Raw genomic sequence first — 17,480 nt, 5'->3', positions numbered from 1 at the left:
GGGTCCAGACAGCATCTCCAGCAGGGCAGCCCAGGAGCTTGGCCGGGACCTGGCAGGCTGCGTGTTACCTGAGTGCTTATGCATGTGCCAGCCACTGCCCAGAAAAAGAATTGGAAGGAGGTATCTACCAGTCGGGGTGGGCACGCTGCTCCTGTCCCACTGGGCCAGGCAGTCACTGTCACTGTGGCCACTGCCAGAGGGGGACACGCAAGAGGTTCTGTTTTGTGGCCTTACCCCGCGATCCACTTTCGTGTCTTGTTTGGTTTTAAAATTGCCTATACATTGTGGTGATGAGGGAAAAGAAACCAGGCCCAGCTGAGATCTGCCCCCCAGGCAGGAAGAGGTGGCCAGTGAGAGCATGTGAATTTGGGACCAGGTGTTAGGGTTTGCAGTGGGGGCTGAGATGGACCCAGGGGACCGGCTGTGCCCAGAGGGCGCCAGGGATAGAACAGCTGCTGGCCCGGCCCTGCCTGCCTCTACCTCTGCGTCCGAGCAGCAGGCTACTAGCCGGGCCCACAGGTCCAGCCCATGAAGCTCATCCTCCCTCAGGTCTGCAGCTGCTCCTGTGTGGGCAGCATCCAGTGTGTCCGTCTGTCCTTCACACGCTACAGACAATCGAACCCGCCTCTGGTTTGCTTACTTCCTAATCATGGCTGAACTCTGTAGTCTGACCAGCCTGGGCTTGAACCCACAATTTCCTATGTGGCCTTGGCCAAGTCCCTTTGAGTCTTGGTGTTCTCATCCATCAAACAGGAGGTAAGTGCCTACCTCAGAGGACTGCTGTGAGGACTATGTGGGATAACGGGGGGGGGGGGGCGCGTGATCAGCATGTGATGGGAAGCAGCCCCACCCCCACCGTCTCCCCTGGATTTCCTCTTCATGTCCCCCAGCCCACAGACTGGCCCTATGATGCATGTCCTACAGGGCAGCCTGAGAGGCCCATTCCCTAGGAAAGGCCTAGGGCTTCACTCCTTGGAGTGGTTTGGAAGGCTGACCCTCCTTGGCCACAGAGGACCTCCTGAGCCTCATTCCCAGGCACCCTCCCCTCACCACAGACACCCGAGCTGGCTCTCCTGAGTGCCCCCCAGCACCCTGGGCTCCCACCCACTTCTCACACTGCACAGAGACCATTCGACCCTAAGCTCCTTATGGGCAGGACATGTCTTATTCACAGCTATGTCCTCAGACGCCAGCACAGCACCTGGTCCAGCACAGGGTGCGCTCCATCAACGGGCTGGCCAATCGCAGAAGGTGGTCCCAGGGCTCACGACTCCCCGAGTCAGCCTCAGAAGTCAGGCCAGCCTAAGACATGAAACCCTTTTGAGGGCAGAAACCCTAGGGACTGCTTGCTTCCTGTAAATGTCCCGGCGTGGTAATCCATCCCTGGGCTGGATAGGCCCCCAGGGAAGAGAAAGGAGAGGAGCAGGACTTCCTGGGTGACTTTCACACCCACACTGGAGTCTGGGACACGGGCCTGAAGTGCCTTTCCTAAGGGTGTCACGCTCAGTGTGGCGGGACAAATTCAAGGCAGTGTTGCCTTTTAAAGTTTAGCAACCCCCAAACAAGCCAGTAGTTTGTTCACTTATCAGTTGGTTAGTTCTCATACCTAGTCCTCAATGTTTATGGGGCAGGACTCCGGAACTGCGGCTGTTTAGTAGGAAAGACCAAAAGCAAATGGTAAACAAGAGAGAAGACACACAGGCATGCACAAAACAGAAACACCACCACCGCCGCCGCCGCCACCAGCATGCCTGCAACGCGGGGCCTGACATGTTGCCCTGAGAAGCCGGATGGCTGAATTCGTACGAGGCCTTGCTACAGACTCCCCTGTTAGTTACGGAGCCCTCAGTGAGGGCCCCAAAAAGCTCCTTCCGAAACAGGCCCAAGACCTAGATCTGCAGTCTGCTTTGCCTGGCTTCCTGACCGCTCTAGGGAGGGGAGACTGCCGTGAAGGTGAGGCACCCCTTCTCCACCTCTAAACTACCGGGGTGCAGCAAGTCTGCTGCACCTTCTCCCCACACCCCGCTGGCCAGCCTGGGGCAGAAAGGAAGCCAGGGAGGCTGGGGAGCCGGGCTGCTGCCCTTCGGTCAGGCCCTGCAGCCGGAGAGCACAGCCTGGGGACGTGAAAGCCTTTGAGGGAGAAAGATAAAGGTACTTTCCTTCCGCTTCCCGTTTTGGGGCAAGAGAACCAGGTGAGCGAAGAGACCTCTAGAGGTAGATTTTGGGAGTGCATTTAGGAAAAGTGCACATGCCCTGCCTGACACAATCGGGGCCAATGACCTCCCACCAAGGCACTGAGCCAACGTGAAGGCTATGACCATTGAACTGTTCTTGTACAGCTTCTCCCCGGGTGAAAGAGGAACATCATTCTCAATTCTCCTCAGTGCTCATGAAGTGTAAACTCTCGCAGTAGCATCTTAGTCCCAGCTTGAGGCTGGTGGGAGGAGCGGCTGGGTGTCCGGGCTCCAGAGGCAGGTTTAGATCCTACTGGATCCATTCACTCCAGCACAATGCGCGCAGTTAAAACCCACCTGCATTCCCACTGACAAACCCGAGTTCCCCGGGTTAGATCCAAGGCTCAGAGCCCCTTCACACAGAGCCGTCATCTCTTCCCACTAAGAACCTGCTGCCTAGGTCATAGCCCATCAAATTCTCTGGAACCACGTGTACTTAGAACGGTCTTGCAGTCCTAATCTTCTGACCACCAACACCTGCCCACTTAGATTTTCACCCTTTCAGAAACTTCTGGAAGCAATCTCAGAACATACCCATCCCTTCAGTGTGAAAACTCGACCCTCGGTCTTGGGGCTTAAGAGAAGCCAGAAGTTTCCTAGGGGTGGAGGGGCTGGGATGACACAGGTGCCCTGTCAGCACCTCACAGGAGTGACGAGTGGTGAGAGAGGGAGCCTGTGCAGTCTGGCCAGCAGCGGGCCTCCCGGCAGAGCACGCACTAGCACGAGGGGGCGGTGCGGGCGCCGGGGGAGTCACGAGGGGGCACAGGGGGAGTGGGGATGCTCCGCGGGGCTCCGCTTCTCATCATCCTCTGTGAACAGAGTGCAGCCGCTTGAAGATGGACACAAACTCAAGCGGAGACCATGGGCAGGAGAAGCTGTCCAGATGAGGAACCAGCAGGCTACCTCACAGGTGTCCCAGTTGTAAGATGGATGCTTGACTTACAGCTGGGCCTGAAGAGGCCTGTTTGTTCCACAGGGCCCCAGCGAGGTGGAAACTCCTGTCACTGACCCAGCCATCCTTCTGAGCCCCCAGCACTTTGCTTCCAGTGGGATGCTAACAGCGGAAGCAAAGAAGCCTTTCTGAGAGCGCAGACAGCCCATCCCCTCCTGGAAGAGCCCCTGAGGCTCCGGCACCAATACAGTGAGCACTTTCAGCGCTTAGCCCTGGCCTGACCCAGTCTGTGAACCCAGCTCGGTCTCTCACCACCCGGAAGACCTTCCAGGTCCTGCTCCCCTCCCCCGGTCCCATAAGTGGAATAAATGTCAACAAGCAGGCTGGCTACAAGGAATAAGCTCCAGCAGTACTGCTGGCTAAAACAACTGGCAGCTCCCCTGCCCAAAAAAAGGTGAGCGTCGGGGAGCCCTCCAGGGAGGCAGGAGCCTGGATTTCCCTCCTGAAGGCTTGAGAGGAGGGCTGGTGGGGAGCTGTCACCAATAGCACAGAGCTGGGCCAGAAGAGGCCAAGAGCCCCTTCAGCCAGTTACCAACCATGTTTGCCAACTGGAAACACTCTCTCCCAACCCTTGTCGCAGACACATCCCCGTTTATTTTTGCTGGACAGGAGTTAATTTATCCTCACAAATATTTTCTCTCGGAAAATCTTAAGTACAGTGACTGCAGGCCGCTGCCATTGGGAATGGAAGCCTCATCTGTACTGCAGCCCTAAGCCAGAGACTCTCCACTCTGCAGTTCAGCAAGCCTGGTGTTAGGGGCTGAGCAGAGCCGGGAAGGACAGTGTTGGCACAGAGTGAACATGAACTTCCATACGAAGTCTAGAGAACACAGATGAACTTGAAAATAAACAAACCAGACAGACAGATTCACGTTTGGCAGAAAGACGTGGAAACAAATGGACAGACAGAAGCAGGGAAAGGAGTGGGAAGGCAGGTGTCCCTTGGATTGCCTGGTTGGGAGGCTGGCCGTGGGGGCCCATGGTCCCTCGTCCCTGTGCCCTGGAGCGGGAGAGGCAGGTGGACAGACACCGCCTCTTTGGGTGCCGTAAGATGGTCAGACCTGGGCCTTATCTACAGGACAAACTAATAGACTGAAGAGCCCTTGGGAAGGGTGGAGCCCACCCCTGGCGAGAATCACAGCTCGCCCTGCTACAAGCGTGCACCTGCCACAGGGCTGATGGAGAGTGGCAATCCACAGGAGGAACCGTCATTGCAAGGCCTCCAGCCACTTCGCCGAGCGAGTAAAGCACTGGACCCGTGAGGTGGCTGTTCTGAAGCTGAGACAAGACTTCATTCCAGGGGACATTTAAGAGGGTCCCACAGCACCACGTGGAGCACAATCGCGAGTGGAAGCAGGAGGGAAATTCTGACCTGGTCCACGGGGTGAGGCTCATTCTAGAGGCGTGGTGCTGGGAGCCGTGAGTGAGCGAGCACACAGAGGAGGAGGGCTGGGCGTGGTGGGCTCGATTCCTTTCTGAGGAATGAGCCTGGATTCGGAGGTTAGTATGGTGAGAAGGAATCAGGGTACATTCCTTCGAATCATACCCTGCTCTAATGTGAAGTCAGGGTTCCTGGGAGCAGAGTCACCCTTGAGCTCTGACCTCTCCCCTTTGGGATCCAGGTCTAGTACACGGTGAAACGGCCAACTCAAAACCCACGGGCTCACAGGCACACTCGCCAGCCTCCAGGTGAGCTCCAGACTCCTCTCTGATCCCGACTCAAACACGGTCCTCCCGGGGCTACAGGCTCAGGCCACGGGCTCAGGCCACGGGCTCAGGCCACGGGCTCAGGCGGTCTCTCCAGGACCCTCGTAGACAGGTGTGTTTGTCTGCCTCGAACGTCTTGTTGACGAGAGCAAGCCCAGGCCACCTGCCACGGTGTCTGCATGACCCTGATGGGGGAGCCTGCTGGGGCCAAGTGGGGAGCAGAGGGAGTGTTGCTCCTCTCTTCCCCTCCTGATCTCACTCAGAGCAGGGGTGCTCTGCAAAAGCTCACGGCCTCTCCTGAGGCCTTTTCACACTCTCTGGGCAACTTGTTCCCAGCGTCTTAGCACACCCCATGCCTTCTTCCCAGGAAGAGCAGGGCCGGAGATGGGGTGTACCAGGGTGAGAGCAGGGGTCAGAGAAGAGGGACTGTCTCCCACCAAGTCCATGTTCAGCAGACTGCCACTCACCGGGTAAGCAGACCTCAGAGCACAGCTTATTGTCCAGTGCTTTCACGCTTGCGATGTCAAAGTCATTGTTATTGTCACACTCCATACCTAGAAGTGCGCTTGTCCTCTGGCCTGTAATGGAGTTAATGCAGTTAGAGAGGGGCTGGCTGTATTTCTCTCTGCTTTCCTGTCCTTAAAATAAAATCTTAAGGATGGAGACACAAAAATCAAATCATATGTTAAAAAAAAGACAGGAAGCAAGTGGTTAAAGAGTGGACAGTAGAGGTGGCAGCTGAGTGGGCGTGTCTGTGCTCTGGGAGGACCCTTTCCATCCATTGTTCTGCAGGGAGTAAGGTCACTAAGGAGGGACCCAGAGGGACAAGGACCAGGCTGGGGAAGCTGGCCCTGCCCAGGCCTGTGCCTGTCTGGGCAGCGAGTGTTTATGACCACCACTTGTCACTCTCTGCAGAATGTGTCAGTGTGTAAGGTTCAGGTAAAGGTCTCAGGTGCCCTAGCTGTGCTTATCAGATCGGAATCACCACGTTTACAGAATTGAGATCTAGTCTCGTATGAGACTGACTCTGTGACTCTGAGTCTGTGTTAACTGACTGACATTTAGGAGGGGAAGTTTTAGAAGTCATCTCTCCAAGCCCTCCACCCCTTTCTTCTCGGTGAAAGGCAGAGAAGAAAGCGTAAATCTGCCACGTCGGGCAGGAGCAACCAGGTAACCCCTGCATATTTTAGGACCAGCTGTTTTATGGGAGGACGCAACACAGAGGTGACTCTGTAGTCACCGAGCTGATGACCCTCCGAGACCCTGCTCGAGCTGGCGGGCACAGCCTTAGCGTCAGCCTTGCCCTTGGCTGGCCGGTGGGGCGGGGCGTCAGGTCCCATGCATCCGCAGAACCCCCCAAGCAGCGGCCAGAGCTAAAGCGGAAGCGACCAGACTGACATCTGCAGACGGGATGGTGTCCAGGCCGGGCCCCCAGTGCTTTGAAGGTGTCCTTCCTGGGGAGGCACCTCAGAGCAGCGGGGGTTGGGGAGAGGCAGGACTGGTTCCAGGAACACCTGGGATCTCCTTTCTGGGGCAAGTCTCCTAGCTCCTCTTCCTAGTTCCTTACTCTGCAGGTTGGTCCTTCTCTTCTAGCTTTTACTGGAAACAAAATGCTTCCCACTAAAGTTAGAATTAAGGCCTGAGTATGGTAAAGGCATCAGGACACCTGCCTGAGCTGAGCTCTAAAGAACGTGGCTCTGCTTCTGTAACCTCCCCTCTGATGTGTCTGCTGGCTCCTAAATCCCTTGACAGTAACGTCAACCGTTTCTCAACTGAAGCAAAGCCAAACTGGTGGCCAAAGAGTCTTTTCTCCACGTGGAAGCAGCGGGTTCTTTGCTTCCGCGCACCATCGGGGCTACAGCACGGGGGCTACAGCACGGCACTGACGGCTCAGCCCAGAGGTTGCAGCAGGACGGAGATAGGGGGTGAGCCCAAGAAGCTGCAGAGCCTCCTAACCGGGAACACAGAGCTCTCAGGACCTGCTGCAGCACCCTCACCCTGACACCCTGGGCTCTGTATCCCAGAAAGAGCTGGAAAGGTCCCCAAGACCATCTGATACCCTGCTTTGATATGTCATCCAGAAGACAACCCCCAAGAACCACAGCTTGAGCAGTGCTACCGAGGCACCCCCACATCCCCTTCTTTACCCTCAGGAGCAACCAGGAAGGGAACGTAACACGGAGCAAAGGAGCAGGTCTTTTACCGTCTTCCTGCGTCGGGGACCTATCCTCTTCGTCTAGAACGTCATTTCCCTAGGACAGAAGAAAGACACGGTGAGTCACGAACGTGCTCATATGAGTACACAGATCGGCTGGAGACAGAGCCAGCCATCTTCCCCAGTGTCTGACCAGGTCTGCGTCAGGAGCAGGCACTTCCCATGGTTTAACAGGCCTATGAGGCTGGACCCTGGCCAGCCGGATGCAGGTGGTGCTTGCTCAGTGAGGCGTGAGTGGCCTTTAGGGGCCAGGTCTGAGTCCCAGTACAGGTGAAGACTTGGATGGTCTTCTAGGAATACCCTGGTTATTGCTTCGCTGATCATAAAACTTCCAGAAATCCCTTAGGATCCCAAACCCTATCCAAATACGCCCTTGAGACCATCTGGCTCCAGAGACAGTTCTAGTGCTCCTGGGAGCTGGGTGTTCCAGCAGCACTTCCTACACCTCCCTTGGGGATTTCCCGAACTGCCATCCTGTTACTGCCCCAGAGGGGCTCAGACAGAAACTATGTCCTTCGTGCCATCACGCCCCTGGTGCCAGAGCTGCCCTGTGTCAGTAGTAAGTGAGTGAAGGACACATTCTCGGCTCTACGCATGGCACAGCAGCCCTGGTAGTGCCTGCTTGGCTGCCAACCTGAAAGGGTGGTGGTTCGAGCCTGCCCAGCAGCTCTGTGGGAGAGAGCTGGTCAGCTCCTGTAAAGATCAGAGCCCACAATACCCTCTGGGACAGGTCTCCTCTGTCACGTGGGGTGTCCAAGGCAGAATCAACTGGACGGCACCCAGCAACAACAGGGTCCGGCATGGGAGTCACCTCTGGAATGCCCTTCACGCTTATCGTGCTGCACATCACCACTCAGGGCGCCTTCTGCTGTCCTTCAGCATTCCCGACAGCCCCTGGACCACAGTGCGGACTGTTCTCTCCTCCGCCGAGTCCCCTGTGTCTAACCTAAGCACGCCAGGAAAGCTTCAAGTCACAGTTCCCCATCCTCAGTTTACCCCCAACCAACGCTTCGAGCACAGCTGTCTCCACTGGGGCTACCTCTGCATCCTGCTCCTCAGCTGGGAGGCCAACAAAGTGGACGTCTGGAGACTCCAGGGGCATCGCCTGCAAAGCAAAAGGCACAGTGACCCTCACCGGCTCAGACTGAGCTCTTGGACAGCACAGAGCTCACCCAAACCCAGTGTGGCTTCAGTCACTGAGCTGGTCCCAAAGGGCAAAGATGATACTCCCATAGAAGCCAAACCCCCGTCAGCTTGCTCCTCTCCACACTCCTGAGTGCTCTGCCGGCTACGCAGAGACCCTGGCAGACCTTGACCGGGCCATGAGTGTGAAGCCCGGGGAACAAGACCACTCCTGTGTCCCTCCTCTCTCACCTCTCCGTTCTCTGAGGGGGCCCTCCTGGCGGCCCGAGGGGAAGGGGGAGCCTCTCCCTCTTCTTCCGGGCTTGGGGCCATGTAGGAGCCGGACATGGAGGAGACGGTGTCGGTGCTGATTTGGGAGTGCTGGCTCTGGGAGGACGCCATGGACATGACCGACTGGGCCAGGCTGCTGCTGGCAGGGTCTTTGGAGACAGGAGTCGAGGAGAACCGGGCGCATCAGTACCAGGCAGGAGACTGGCGGCCACACAGTGTCTGTAAGCTTAATGGGGAGTAGAGCTCTCTCCTGCACTCAGGCAGCCAGGAGTGGCTCACCTCGCCCTACCCACAGCAGGTTTGAGATTTAAGGCTTCTGAGATCCTGCTGCTTTGCAGTTAAAAGTCAGAACTCAACCTCAGGCACCAGTGGGTCACCATGTTACGGGAAAGCCTTATAGTAGGACAGGGGTTAGGATGAGTTAGTGCCTCTCTCCAGCTCACAGCAGTGGTCTTCTCCCCTCAAGACAGCCAGCCTCCCTCCCCTCCTTCCTGGGGGTCTGTCAGTCATGCAGCACCCATGCCCATTCCCTCTCACCCATGCCCATTCCCAGAGGGACTATCAGGGCCACTGTGGGCAAGGCTACAGGAGAGTATAGGCCACCACTCCCGGCTCCCTCAGGTACCTTCTGGGGAGGAAATGGTGGAGGAGAGAGGGGTCCCTGTGCACGACGACTGGTCGACAGCTCCTGATGAGGACAGGGTCAGATTCTCACTTTCTGGAGTCGCACCACACTCCTACGGGGTAGGGAACATAAAGGAAACTGAGGCACGCAAGGCCCACGTGTGGCGGGAGGGTGTGAGGGAAGGGGTCTGCCGGGGTGCTAGGGGCTCAGGGATGAGGGACATGCAGAGCCCTGCAGGCTGCTGCTCTTCCTGTCATCCTTCGTCAGCCGCGGCCTGAATGACGTCTCCCAGGGGATGAGCCGACTTCAGTCAGCACATCCTGCCCTAGGCACGGCATCTGCCAGAGCTGCACAAAGCCTGCGGCTCGAGTGACACAGGTCACCCAGCAGCTGGGACATGGGGACACCCAGGTTTCTCCAGGGTTACCAACCACTTTCTTTATGAAGGCAAAAGAACCGACACCAGCAGAGGCCCATGTGCCGGGCTCGCCCCTCATATGTCTGGTACATTCCAGCCCAGTCCACCTGAAACACACTGCCTGGCCTCCCCGGCCATGCCTTCCATTTCTGATCCTGACCGTCAGCCGTCAGTCACCTGGGTACAAAGCTGCATCCCAGACTCAGGCAGCTGCAAGGTGGGGCTGATTCAATCTCTAAGCCCTAACTTCTTTCCAGGCGTTCTTTTTCATCCTAGATCTGGCATCGGCTCTTGTTTGGTGAACTGTTTCCTGCCCGGGGTCTCTCTCCAGTCTAATCCCCTCCCCTGTGTCAGGTGAGCCTTGTGAAGCCAGGCTGTCCCTTTATGTCTGGGCTCCTGGAAGCCCTGGCTTCCTGATCCTGACCACGCCTGGAATGTTCCTCTCGCCCTTCTCCTCATGTCTACACGTTCCCCAGCTTCAGCTCAAATGCTCCTCCTCTAGGAGACCTCCAGACTTCCTCCTCAACAGACCCTCTCCCATCTCTGTCATACACTTCACTGTTCTTGCTTTGGGTGCACCTGGCATATTCTGTTGTTGAAATTCGTCCATTCCTTCATTCAACAAATACTTAAACACCAGCTGCCGCGGAGTGGAGTCAGTTCTGAAGCACAGCGATTCCGTGCATGTCAGAGGAGCTGTTTTCAAGGGCTGATTTTTTTGTGGAAATAAATCACCAGGCCTCTCCTCTGGGTGGACTCAAACCACCAACCTGTTGGGTGACAGCTGAGTGCGTTCAGTGTTTGCGCGACCCAGGGACTCGGGTAACAGCATTTGTATTTGCCAAGGAGCAATTACATGCCAGGGTGAGGCTGGTATTCAGGGACAAGTCTTCTCCCTGCTGGACATGAGCTCCTAACAGGAACCACTCGATCAGCTCCGTAAGCTACACCATGCCTGCCAGTCAGCAAGCAGGTGTATGATGAGCCTCTGGGAAGGACGGTCTGAGGGACGTGCGGTCCAAGGGCCTTCATTCCCACTCCCGCCCCCCGGGCCTCCCCGCTCAGGCAGCCCCACGGCCGCCCTCTAACCTCCCTGTTCTCTGTGCCTGGCCTGCTCTGAGCCCGACCCTACCTTTCCTCCGTACCTAGACACGATCTGGCACATACGTTTTTTACTCGTTGGCTTTTGTGCACCCACCCCAAATCTATCAAGAGTACAAACCCCTGAGGGCAGGCATGCTGGACATTTTGTGGCTCGCTCTCTGCTACTATTCTCAGCATCAGTCAGCCCCTGACTCAGGGTGAACCCATACACAACCGGGGGGGAGGACTGGAAGCCCCCACTGGCAGATGGGTGGTGGCGGAACATGAGGTGCCCTGGCTGGGAATTGAACCCAGGCCTCCTGGTTGGAAGGCGAGGAGTCTACCCCTGACCGAGCCCTGCCCTCCAGCACAGAGAATGATGCTCCCTGAACAATTCAGGCTCGGTGCTTTGCTGAGAGAACGAATCTAACAAGACCTCTGCTGTCACTCAGAGGATGTAAGACAGGTGTCTGTCTGCAGTAGGAAAGAAAGCTGAGCACCTGAAGGTGCAGGGTGGAGGAATGGGCCAGAGACCACCACCCGAGGCTGAGAGGGGGCGTGAAGTACCTCTCCACCCCAGGGGCCGGGGATGTGCAGTACCTCTCCGAGATGCTGCCCAGACCGCCTCTGAGAGAGGTCCGTCTCAGACTCGCTGCAGGAACGCTCGTCTTCCTCCTCGTGCAACACTGAGGAATTCTGGGAAACGGACCTGTAGAAGCCGGGAGGAAGTCAGCCGGGTCCAGCAGCCACCGGGAGACCAGACCTTCACCTGTGCACTCACTCACCGCGCTTCATGGAGGGCGAGGGCCTCCAAGGGAATTGAAAGGGAAACCAAATCTTCAGAAGGACAGAAGTGGGAACAGAGTACGGAAATGGACCAAGGCCTCCTCTGGGTGTCAGAGGCTCTCGGTTCCAGCTTTAGCTCCTTCGGTAACTCACTCAACTTGAGGAAAACCAATGCCATTGTCCTGATCTCAGTATTTTCATCTGTGAGACCCCTTCCTTCCCTCTACCAATGATTAGTGCATAACTGGGCTTCAAAGTCCAAGGTCACACAGTTCCTTCAGTGCTCAGACCAAGCGACATCCCCTGGGGGCCTGAGGACTCCCACGGTGCTTCCCCGTCCACAGCACTTAACCTGCTCTTCCCTTTCACCCCCATTGCAAAAGAAAATAAACAAACAAAAATGAAAGCAAACGGCTTCAGAGATTTGTCTGATGGGAATTCTCCCAAGTACCCATATGCCATCTTGTTTTCTTCTCTCCAGGGACGGGATTCGTTCCCCTCCGAGGCTAACCTCAGGAGAGCCCAGAGGGTGCGCCTGGCCTGGGGACCAGGGTGTGAGCGGCTCTGAGGGAAGGTGGGTTGACAGTGCCTCACAGAGAGGTCCAGGGCCTCGTGGCGGCGGGCTGCCCACTCACTTGGAGAGACTCCTCTTGAGCTTGAGTCCTTGGCTGCTGCGGTCTGACAGGCGGTCGAGGGGGGACAGCGTCCTCACAGGGGGCAGGTGGCCATCGCTGCCGTACGAAGGCAGCATTCCTGAGAGGTGGCCATCTCCAAGCACATGAAGTGGAGGGACCGCTGGGGATGGGGTGAGGGGCCCGTTGAGGGCCTCCAGAAGAGACACCACTTCGTAACCTGGTGGAACATTCTCTGAGGACTAGGAGAACCAGAGACAGGTTGAAAATTAATTAAACACTCCTCTTTTCATAGCATGCTCGTGACTCTTACTCTACAGTGGCAGTGTTTTCCTTTACGCCTGGTCTCATGTTGGCGAGGAAGCTTCTCTAGGGGTAGAAGGAAGGTACAAGGTCCGAGAGCGGTCTCCTCCTGGGGCTGCTCATGGATGAACTGTTTCTTAATGCCCATTCTTTCTGACTGTACTAGAAGCAGAAATATGTTTATCCCACGAGATTTGGAAATACATACAAAGGAAAAATAATCCTCAACAATCAAACCGCTCAGAGGTCAGTTTGTTAATATTCTGGTGTCTTTTCTGGCAATCCTCTCTCCACACTGTTTACATGTTCTGATCCATTTGTAAATGACAATTTTAGCTCTTGCTCAGTTCACTGAACATGACTATTTTTGTTTCTGAAACCTTTCCATAGACAACCTAAGTTTCCTAACTGTTCTGTTGTTGTGTGCTGTTGAGTCGATTCCCATTCCTAGCAACCACATGTGACAGCGTAACTGCTCCACAGGGTTTCCCGGACTGTCATCTTTACAGGGGCTGATGGCCAGAGCTTTTCTCCTGTGGAGTGGCTGGTGGGTTCAAGTCACCGACCTTCTGATTAGAAGATGAGCACTTAACCACTGTGCCACCATGGCTCCTACTGTTCTACTCATTCTGTGTGTTTACTTTGGTCTGATTTTCCCTACTGTAAGCGATGCTTTGATGAACATCCTTGTGCTTAAATCCCCCCACCCAAATTATTTTCTTGGTATTAAATTCTTAGACCTTAGCTTACTAACTGTTGTGTTGTTATGTGCTGTCGAATCGTCTCTGACTCATAGCGACCCCTATTTGGGTTTCCAAGACGGTATCTCTATGGAAGTAGATTGCCCAATCTTCCTTCTGAGGAGTGGCTGGTGGGTTTGAACCGCCAGCCTTCTGGTTAGCAGTCAAATGCCTAAGGCACTACACCACCAGAGCTCCCAGGTTACTGGCTACGGATTTTTTTAAAAAATATTTTATTGAGGTTTTGGTGAAAGTTTACACAACAGATTACCTTCCCATCCACTAATTTCTGTAGATACTGTTCAGTGATGCTGGTTACATTTTCGCACGTTGCCAATGTTCTGATGGCTCTGCTTCATTCACCAGCTGCCTTGCCCTCATTGTCTATGCTTTAGGGGAAGCATTGACCATTTGGTTGCATAGAGGATTTTCTGTTTTTTAAAAGGAGCTCAGTTCTCACAGGTGTTGTTTATTTTATGAGCCAATCTGTTATCTGGCTGAAATGTGACTTCTAGGAGCAGGTTCAGTTCAAAGTTTAAAAAGCATCTCAGGGACAGTCTCAGGGTTCTTCTCATTTCGATGGATGTTTTCAAGGCTCTTGACATAAGCAGGTGGTTTCTGTGTTGATCCTACCCCCAACCCCCGACCCATCCTAAAATCCATCTGTCTGGTCACACTCGCGTCAGCACTGCCTACAGCTTCTCCAACAGCATGGAGGGGCTTTAACAGTTTTTCTAATTGGAAAGATGAACAATTTTCTCTCCTTTCCCTTTGTGTCATTTTTAGTTTTAGTGGGTGCAGTGCAGTGAATTGCTGCCTGTGGCCTTCTGGCCGTCGCCCTCCCTTTTGTGAGGTCCTGGGAATCCTTGTCTCTGTTCTGCGTGGGAAGCATCTTGAGTCCCACTCTGCTGGAGGCTGTGACCCGAGTCACCACCCCCAGCTTCCGTGAGGGTGTATGTGTGAGCGGTCTGGGAAGGTGCACTCTCCTGCTCCAGTCTGCATTTGGTTCGTCATGGTCTCACCCCTGGACTTGAGACAGCAACCGTCATCTGACCTGCCGATTTGGGTTCGCCAACCCCTGCAACCACGTGAGTTGGGAGACTCCTCCAGACCTACCCACAGAACTGGGACTTGCCAGCCTGCCAGCCTCCACCACCATGTGAACCATTTCTGTGAGATGTTACAGTGAACTACAGAACCCTAAGACAGGAGGGAGAGTGCTGGGGGAGGAGGAGGAGGAGTGGACATCGGGGATGATGGAGTGGCACGGCAGTTTGGAAAGGCTGGGCGTTTGGGACATCTTTTACCTTCACCTCCTAAGGACCAGCCGTGTGCTGATCTTTCTAAAAGAAATGATTCAAGCGGTGTGGCTGCACTTTCTTTTCACACTTGTTGACCAGCTATGCTGCTTTTAGGAATTTGTCCATTTATCTGTTTTATTCATGTTTTTAATCCGCAAGGGCTGTTGAAGATTAACAATTAGCCTTTCCTTTCACCGATACAAGCGAATGCCTTTTAGAAACCCTTGATTGTTTGCTTTCTCACTCTGGTTGCTGGTCAGACTTCTGAAGCTCAACACTTTCCGTACAGTAAGACGGACACTCTGTTCTCTTCGCTTGTAGCTTTCCTTTGCTTTTAAGTTAGAGAGTCTCCTCCATCCACAGTCACTAAATCATCAGCTATACTTTATTCTAAGTTTTTAACATTTTGTTTAGTCTGCTTCATTTTTAGTATAATTAACTAGTTACTCCTCCTGGCATTTATTTTATTAAACAATTTTTTTTGAAAACTCTGTTGTGATTTGGGTGCAAGTTTGTAGAGCAAATTGGTTTTCCATTTAACATTTACACATATTTTCTTGTGTGACCCTGACTGCAGTCTCTAAATGTAACAGCACTCTTCCTACTCCCTCCCTGTGTTTACTGTTTCCCTTCATGCGATCCTATCCTGTCCTGTCTCTGACCTTTATCCCTGGGCAAATGCTGCCCTTTGATCTCCTACGGTGGTCGGTTGCTGTTCTCTGGAATTTATTATCTGGTAAGGGGTGAAGTGCTAAATGGATTCTTCTTCCCTAAAAGAACTCTGATGGCACAGTGCCTAAGGCAGTTTGACTGCTAACCAGAAGGTTGGTGGTTCAAACTCATCAGTTACTCCACGGAAGGAAGATGGGGCAATCGATTTCTGTAAAGATTTACCACCTTGGAGACCCATGGGGGTCGCTATGAGTTGGAGTCAACTCGATAGCAATGGGTTTGGTTTTTAGGTTTTGAATGCTAATTATCCCACTCCCTTTACTGCATCATACCCCTCCATCAGTGGGTTCATGTGCAGAAACACAGTGTCTGTTGTGTAACTGCTAAGCTCTGAGGCTAGACCCCAACCCTATCACTCACCCTGTGAACCTGAGGTCAGCTATTTCATCAACTCCGGAAATGGGAGGAAAAAAAACCAGGTATCTTCTTCAGAGATTCGAAGAGTAAATTGTATTAGAGTCCCAACAACCACTTGCTTGTTTCTGCCTGTGGGAATCCCAGAGCCAGACCCCTGGAGTGCACCCTGTTAGCAGAAGGCTCCAGAAACAGCCAACACTAACTGGACACCAAGGGCCCACGCAGGAGAAGGGAGGTTAGTGACCAGTGTCCCATTTTCCACTGTCATGTTGCTTGCTTCTGACACATGGTCTCAGTCACTGACGTCGCTCTACCCAGGCCTTATTACCCGCTGCAATGTCAGGCAGAAAGGGACGGAAAGGGGACAAAAGGCGGCACGTTTGTTACCCAAGGGGTCATGGTTCCGAGCCCAACTTACTGAATGTTCTTCGGAGTCAGATGTCTGGGACGAGATGATGGGGTTAAAGCTGGTTGGGGACAAGGGGCCCAGTTTTTTCCTCATGGCTCGGATCTGGAGCAGTGCCCGGAAAGCTGTGGGAAGAGAGCAGGCATCAGGACGTCCTGATGCAGGAGAGGGGGCAACGTGAACCCAGACAGAACGCAGGGGCTTCGTCCTCCCAGCTGTGCTCCAGGTTTCCTGAAGCCAGCAGTGGCCTATGTCTCAGTGCTTGCAGACTGTGCTTCTCACTCCCACCTGTCCAGCTGGGACTCACGGAGTCGGCAGATGGGGCAGTTGTTGGCTTGGTAGCGCAGGGTGTCCGCACAGGTGTTACAGAGGCAGAGGTGGCGGCAGGGCAGGATCAAGGTGTCCCGGACGTCCGAGAGACACACCACACACTCAGCACTGTTATCACTCACTTCATCCTCAGCCACCTGCCAGGGAACGGGAAGTTTGTCAGTGGCACAAAGACCTTCAGGCCGCACAATTTACTGACATGGCAGCGCGGCTGGAGAGCGGAGAGGAGGAGCAAGCACAAAGCTGACAGACACTGACCGTTCGAGTTTACCAAGTGCTTCGCGCACTGAACTTCACTTTCGCTGGGGAACATCCGCCCAGGGCTGGGGGGTGCGGGACTAATGGTGCAGCTTATCCTCTGGGGCTTAGTTCTGGTCAGCTCAGTGACCGCACAGGGAAGGGGAAAAGGGAAAGGGAGTTCTATTTAAGCAACCCAACCAACTCCTGGACTGTTGCTGCCACAGTGACAGACACATAACCATCTGAAAATAAGCAACAAGAAAACGCCCTTCTGGGAGCTGATTTGAGTTTGCACATGGAATTCCTAGATCCTGGCTCAGAGCATCATGTGAGGAGGAAGTCTCTGGGTGGCGCAGTTAAAAGGTCTGGCTGCTAACCACAAGATTGGGAGTTCAAGTCCACCCAGAGGCACCTCATGAGACAGGCCTGATGATCTACCTCAGAAAAGTCAGCCACTGAGACCATGCAGAGCACAGCTCTACCGTGACACGCATGGGGTCAGCCACGGAGACCGCACGGATCACAGCTCTACTGTGACACGCACAGGGTCAGCCACGGGGACCACACGGAGCACACAGTTCTACCGTGACATGCACGGGATCAGCCACGGAGACTGCACGGAGCACACAGTTCTACCGTGACACGCACGGGGTCAGCCACGGAGACCGCACGGATCACAGCTCTACCATGACATGCACGGGGTCAGCCACAGAGACCGCACGGAGCACAACTCTACTGTGACATGCACGGGGTCAGCCACGGAGACTGCACGGATCACAGCTCTACCGTGACACGCATGGGGTCAGCCACGGGGACCACACAGTTCTACCGTGACACGCACGGGGTCAGCCACGGAGACCGCATGGAGCACATAGTTCTACCGTGACATGCACGGGGTCAGCCACGGAGACTGCATGGAGCACAGCTGTACCGTGACACGTACGGGGTCAGCCACGGAGACCGCACGGAGCACACAGTTCTACCGTGACATGCACGGGGTCAGCCA

At 54.7% G+C, this 17,480-nt stretch overlaps 1 protein-coding gene across 1 annotated transcript in view; it reads right to left on the bottom strand.

Annotated features, from left to right (window-relative positions):
• The window catches only part of RNF157 (ring finger protein 157), a 116,133-nt gene that overhangs the window by 166 nt on the left and 98,487 nt on the right, over positions 1-17,480 (bottom strand). The window contains exons 10-18 of the mRNA XM_007959628.2: positions 16,212-16,371; positions 15,917-16,029; positions 12,069-12,307; positions 11,248-11,356; positions 9,147-9,258; positions 8,483-8,670; positions 8,148-8,213; positions 7,097-7,145; positions 5,361-5,471 (exon numbers count right to left, since the gene is read on the bottom strand). Of these exons, the coding sequence (XP_007957819.1) occupies positions 5,361-5,471; positions 7,097-7,145; positions 8,148-8,213; positions 8,483-8,670; positions 9,147-9,258; positions 11,248-11,356; positions 12,069-12,307; positions 15,917-16,029; positions 16,212-16,371 (1,147 nt within the window). The remainder of the gene's footprint in view (positions 1-5,360; positions 5,472-7,096; positions 7,146-8,147; positions 8,214-8,482; positions 8,671-9,146; positions 9,259-11,247; positions 11,357-12,068; positions 12,308-15,916; positions 16,030-16,211; positions 16,372-17,480) is intronic.

Source organism: Orycteropus afer, unplaced genomic scaffold (genome assembly GCF_000298275.1).
Source record: "Orycteropus afer afer isolate SDZICR_OR568_19922 unplaced genomic scaffold, OryAfe1.0 scaffold00018, whole genome shotgun sequence".
Taxonomy (NCBI): domain Eukaryota; kingdom Metazoa; phylum Chordata; class Mammalia; order Tubulidentata; family Orycteropodidae; genus Orycteropus; species Orycteropus afer.
Note: the sequence above shows the minus strand (reverse complement) of the source record. Positions and strands in the feature narration are given on the sequence as shown.